This window comes from Bos mutus, chromosome 14 (assembly GCF_027580195.1).
Source record: "Bos mutus isolate GX-2022 chromosome 14, NWIPB_WYAK_1.1, whole genome shotgun sequence".
NCBI classification, from domain to species: Eukaryota; Metazoa; Chordata; class Mammalia; order Artiodactyla; family Bovidae; genus Bos; species Bos mutus.
The window spans coordinates 66714676-66721146 of NC_091630.1; the positions used below are offsets into that span (position 1 = coordinate 66714676).

The 6471-nt window shown below is 44.4% G+C and overlaps 1 protein-coding gene across 1 annotated transcript in view; it reads right to left on the reverse strand.

Moving 5' to 3' along the window:
- The window catches only part of MTSS1 (MTSS I-BAR domain containing 1), a 139257-nt gene extending 135803 nt beyond the window's left edge, over positions 1-3454 (reverse strand). Inside the window, exon 1 of the mRNA XM_070382798.1 lies at positions 3421-3454. Within this exon, the coding sequence (XP_070238899.1) occupies positions 3421-3454 (34 nt within the window). The remainder of the gene's footprint in view (positions 1-3420) is intronic.
- Positions 3455-6471: the final 3017 nt, after the last annotated feature.

The following is a 6471-nucleotide window of genomic DNA, read 5'->3' on the forward strand; positions in this document are numbered from 1 at the left end:
CATGTCACCCCCACAGCCATGACCAGAGTCATGAAAACAACCTCTTTTTCAAATGTCCCAGCTCTCTTGAAGCACCCACTAAGTGCAATCACAACCCTCTCCCCACTGATTTTAAAAGCATATGGCTTTAACAAGAAGATGTTGCCATATTTTCTACTGTATGTCAAATTATGTATTAACAAGCACATGATGAGGCAATAATAATAGCCCCTTAGAGCAGATCAGCATTAGATCTCATTGTTTTAAAACAGCTTTATTGAGACATAATTTGTATACCATAAAGTTCACACATTTTAGGTGTGTAAGTTAACAATTTTTCAGTAAATTCAGAGTTATGCAAATACCACCGCAATCCAGTTTTAGAATATTTCCATCACCCCAACAAGGTCCCTCATGGCCATTTGCAGTCAACCTCCTTTCCCACTCCTAGCCCCAGGAAACCACTAGTCTCCATCTGTCTCTATAGATTTGCATTACATAGACAATTCATGGAAACGGAATTATACAAACTAAGCTTTAAACTCTGTAAGGATAGGCAGGAAGCAGAAAGAACTGTGGAGCCAGACTGCCTCAGTTCAATTCCCTGCTCTCTCATTTACTAGCTGCGTGAATTTGGGTAAGTTATTCTCCTTATCTGTGCCTCAGTTTTCTCATCAGCAAAATGGGATAACAACTATACTTACCTTTTGGGGTCCTGAGATTTAACTGTTACCATATACCTGGCATGTAGGGAACACTCTATATATCATCCATGGCTACCTTACATATAACTGACTTCATTTGACCCTCAAAATTCCAGTGGAAGGAGGCAAAGCAGATATGAGTTGATTTTACATACAAGAATCAGTGGTCAGGACACATGGCTAGTAAGTGGCATGCTTCTCCACCTGTAAGACTTCCAAAAGTAACCCTAGTTCAACTCTTGGGTCCCTGTTCTTGCATCCTTTGTCTAAGGCCGCTGCCGTTTTCTTGGAGATGACGTGCTTCTACTTACCGAAGCTGGGACTGCAGCTTTCCGGCTTTGTTAATGAAATCTTCCCAAACCGGATAACTCCCCTACAACAAAACAAAGCCATTGATCAGTAAGTCCAGCTGTGACAGATATCTGATGAAGACATTGGTAGCACACCCAACTCCAATGATAGGTGGGTCCAAATTCTAGATATGTGGAACATGTAGGACTCTACCCTGAACCACCTGATGATGCCTCTGGCTGTTCCCCTCCTTATCCCAGAAGGCAGGGAGGAGGGAACCAGAGTGTTTGCAGCTCCTCTCCAGGACAGGAGGCTACTGGCAAGCATTAGATGGTAAGGAATCCTCCTACAATGTGGGAGACCTGGGTTCGATCCCTGGGTTGGGAAGATCCCCTGGAGGAGGGCATGGCAACCCACTCCAGTATTCTTGCCTGGAGAAGCCCCATGGACAGAGAAGCCTGGTGGGTTACAGTCCATGGGGTCGCAAAGAGTTAGACATGACTGAGCAACTAAGCAAACAGCACAGCATTAGTCTAGCAGAATCTCAAGGTTGGGAGGTTACCTAAATATAGCTGCTCAGCTGATGGCTTGAGGCCAGCATCTACATACTACATGGTTATAGGTGGTTCCCCAGCGTATTGCAGCTAACAGGACACTTGTCACCCTCCATGGCAACCTACCTACATCAGCCAAGCTTTCCTTTCTATCCACGCAGTCTTACTCCTAACCTAGGAATCCACAGAGTTAAATTGATCCTGCTTCCATATCCATCTTTTCCAAGAACGAAGGACAACCAGCACATTCATTCACAGCATTCCTTCTTTCAGCTCCCAACTGCAACTCCATTTCTACACGGGACCCTGTCTCACATCCCCACAGTGTCTTGGGGATATTCCATTACGTGTCTCTACTCTTCTAAGTATGGTATGTGTGTGTGCTTAGCTGCTCAGTCGTGTCCGACTCCTTGCGACCCTATGGACTGAAGCCCACCAGGTTCCTCTGTCCATGGGATTCTCCCGGCAAGAATACTGGAGTGGGTTGCCATTCCCTTCTCCAGGGAGTCTTCCCAACCCAGGGATCGAACCCAGGTCTCCCGCAATGCAGATGGATTCTTTACCATCTGAGCCCCCAGGGAAGCCCTCTAAGGTGCTTGAGACAAACCCTAAACCGCAGGTGCAGTTCTGGCTGGGGCAAACCAGAGTGGGGTCTGACACAGCACATTAAACGTATACTAAGAAAAAAAAAAGAAATGTATACTAAGATCAGGTAACCAACTAAGAGTCCATGCAAAATAAACCCAGACAAGAGGAAACCATGGTTAGAAAATCAGTGTCTGGCATCAGATCATTTAAACATAGAACTCAATGGACACGAATTTGAACAAACTCCAGGAGACAGTGAAGGACAGGGAAGCCTGGCATGCTGCAGTGTATGGGGCCACAAAGAGTCAGACACGACTTAACAACTGAACAACAAGATCAGGTAACCAACTAAGAGTCAATGCAAAATAAACCCAGAGAAGAGGAAGCCGTGGTTAGAGAAGCGGTGTTTGGCACCGAATCATTTAGACATAGAACTAACTCTAAACACCTGGCAGATTATGGTTGTAGGATAGAATATAAATGTTATGAACCTTCACAAGGTAAAAATAACATATGACACCTCTTGATTTTGTCATTAAGGAGAGAGGATGGAGAAACTGTAATACAGTGAATCATCTCATTTTTTATTATAGAAGCCCCATCAATCCCCAGGCAGCAGGAAGCACAGAACAGTGGGGCCTTCTGTGGGAGCTGTGGACTTCTGTAAATACACTAAAATCTTCCAATTAAAGCTATGCCCAGGAAAAAAAGGAAAAAGTAAGTCCCATCAAAATAGACTAAAACTGAAACTGAGTTAAAACATAATGATTTCAGCTTTCTAATTTTTCCCCTAATAATTTTAATAATCTCTTCCCCCCTTACTCTTTATTTCAGTTATTATTTATTTTATTGAAATATAGTTGATTTATAATGTTGTCTTTTAAAAAATTTTTAATTTATCTTTTAATTGAAGGATAATTATTTTACAGAATTTTGCTGCTTTCTGCCAAACATCAACAAGAATCAGCCACACGTATACATATGTCTCCTCCTTCTCGAACCTCCCTTCCACCTCCCACTCCATCCCACCCCTCTAGGTTGTCACAGAGCCCCAGTCTGAGTTCCCTGAGTCATACAGCAAATTCCGACTGGCTATCTCTTTACAGGTAATGTATGTTTCCATGTAACTCTCTCCATACATCCCCTTACTCTTTAAGAGCATACTTTCTGAACCTTGCCACCACTGACATTTTGAGCTAGATAATTTTTTTTTTGTCAAGATGGAGGTGGGGGCCTGTCTTGTGCATTACAGGGTGTTCAGCAGCTGCTCCAACCTCCATTCACTAGACGTCAGTAACACTCACGGATGTCACTGGATGTGACAAAATGCCCAGACATTGTTCCTACAGGGCAAAATCACCCTTGGTGAAGAACCACTGCTTCAGAGGAATGTCTGGGAAATGAGTTTCTTCTGGTGAAGAAACAGTTATCTGAAGCTCAGCAATTTCTTCAGTATTACTTCATTTCAATGTCAGTTTTTTAAATAATTATTATTTTGAAAATATCTTGCACAGAACATCTGTTCTAAAAGTGTGTTCATTTATATATTTTGAGTCTTCTGGACAGCAAGAGGATCAAACCAGTCAATTCTAAAGGAAATCAACCATGAATATTCATTGGAAGGCCAGATGCTGAAGCTCCAATACTTTGGCCACCTGATGCAAAGAGCCGACTCACTGGAAAAGACCATGATGCTAGGAAAGATAGAAGGCAGGAGGAGAAGGGGGTGACAGAGGATGAGATGGTCAGATGGCATCACCGACTCGATGGACATGAGTTTGAGCAAGCTCCGGGAGTTGTTGATGGACAGGGAAGCCTGGCGTGCTGCAGTCCATGGTGTCACAAAGAATTGGACATGAGTGGCTGAACAACAATATATTTCTTGAGCTATCAAGTCTGCCTGAAAATGTGCAAGATGTCAGGAAAACCATCTACCCAACATTAAAATGGAATATTCCTGGGAGCTGAGATTTGGACCAATGTGTTGTGTTCCTGTTTGTACTTTCCTCCATTGCTATAGCTTCCTGTTGTTGTTGGTTTTTTTTTAAAATAAGGGTCATACATCATTTTTATGAAAACAATGTAGTCACCACTACACTTAAAAAAATTTAAGATCAAATTAGCGGTTCTGGCAGTAACAGCACCTTGAATTTACAATCCATACAGCCCCTAAAATCTGTTTCACCCAGGCTGCTAGATCACATCCATCAATTCTGCGTCTGTGCACTGGGGACCTGCTCGGCCCAATTGCACACTCTGGATTTATTCCTCCAAGCGGCAATGTGCTCCCATGGGACACTGAGCTGCACCAGGCCAGGGAGTCTGCCTGACTGGCTCCTGGCAGAAGTCCTTTGACAGCTACATCTGAGCTACTGACACCAACACTCATGCACAGGTCTGGTCATCATCTGCTAAACCACTTAGCCTCCATCCCATCTCTGTGCCCCAGCAAGTCTCTTTAACCCAAGAGTGCAACTTTGTTTTTGAATGAAACCTCTAAGGGCTCAGGCTACCTTTCCAGGTCCATTAAGACATTATCGGGAATCCCACCTATAGCATTTACCATTTTGTTATCAAAACCAAATATGAACATGCCTTCTATTAAAATATCTACATCCAGGTAATAGAGGTATGGACCAAGATCAGAGTCCTCTGGCTGGGCACTAGAGATCTCTGTTCAGATGGACTTCAGCATCCCTCAGAACACGAGAGCGTTACCAACCAATTACAGCCTCATCTAGCCAGTCCTTCTCTTTCTGGTCGACAAGACAACATGAGAAGCTTTACGAAAAGCCTGAGGATATTCACAGACACTGAGCATCAACTTCCAGTCAAAGGAACTAGCATCTCCCATCTGCACACAGGACATGAGAACCAGGCCCCCTCTCTCCAGCACCAACCACTCCTATCCACAGAACCCCTGCAGAAGGTCACCAAGATGATCCACAGTATTTAAGAAAAAGGTGAGACACATTCAGGGAGAATACACCAGAATGGCGGGAGCACCAAATCCTGAGTTCTAGCCATGGCCCTGCCAGTGAACTATGTCGGGGGCGGGGGACGTCACTTGATCTCTCAGGCCAGCTCTTTATAATGGTCAACAATAAAAAGGTATAATTCCATCAGCATTATTGAACACTGACATCACGGAACACTGAAAGAATGTAGGAAAGAAATAAGGAACACAAACACCGGGGCCAACCTGCTGGCCAGAATCTTAGCTCTCCCCCTCTGCCACGTGACAGCGGGCAGGTGGTCTGACTCCAGCAAGCGTCAGTCACCACTGCCCCGGATTGGTTCAAGGAGGAGATGAGGTCAGTCATCCCAAGTACCCAGAGCAGTGCCAGGCACTCTGTAAGGGCTCAATAACCTTTGACAGGTTTGATCCGAGCGTCTGCAGGCTCCCAAGAATCTCCTTCGGGATGCTGGGAGAGATGTTTACAACTCTCCAGGTTGGGACTTCCCTGGGGGTCCAGTGGTGAAGACTCTGTGCCTCCACTGCAAGGTGGGGTGGGGGTTCAATTCCTGGTCTGGGAACTAAGATCCCACAAGCTATGCAGTGCGGCCAAAAAACACTCCTGAGGTCAGACGGTCCACCCAGGCTGGAATCCCTCATTCTCAATGCTAAGAACAGAGCCAACTGTGCATCCTGAGTTCCCCACAGTTAAAGCAGACATGGAGAGAGACAGCAGGACGCACAGCGTCTGCCAGTGTCTCTGCGGCTCCTAGTACAAGGTGGATGAGTACTCAAACCCCAGATGCGTGTGCCTGAAAACAAGTGCTAGAGCCACTTTAAAATGACTACCTGCCCCCACCTGGAGCCTCATTTCAGTCTTTACCAAATTAGCAACAGAAGGAGGGTCCCCGCTGCAATTAGGGGGTACAGCACCCAGCTCTCCGCCTACGAACACCCACTCTGCCAGAAGAAGGCTGCCAACAGCCACTCTCTCCTGACTTAATGATATTTGACAGTCTAGATATTTGACAGTCTATCAAAGAGTATCAGGCCCACCTGTTTTAGGCAATATATAATTTAATGGATTCTAAAAAAAAAAAAACTTCTAAGAACAGAAGACAAAAATCTCCTTGTTGAGAAATGTAAGTGTGTAAACGTTATTAAAATTTAAAAGGCAAGGTGATGTTGGGTTGTTCCAGATTTTTTTTTTTTTTAAGTTTCTTTCAAGGAAAAAAAAAGTTGAAAATCATTTTACTACAAAAATTCAAAAGCTTGGAAGGAATGAAGAAGGGACTTGGAAAATGAAAAGGTTACTGAGAGAAAAAAGCCCTGGGTTGTTCTAGACAACAAGGCTGGGTGAAGGGGAGCAGACTCAAATTTCAGAAGAAATTTGCCAATC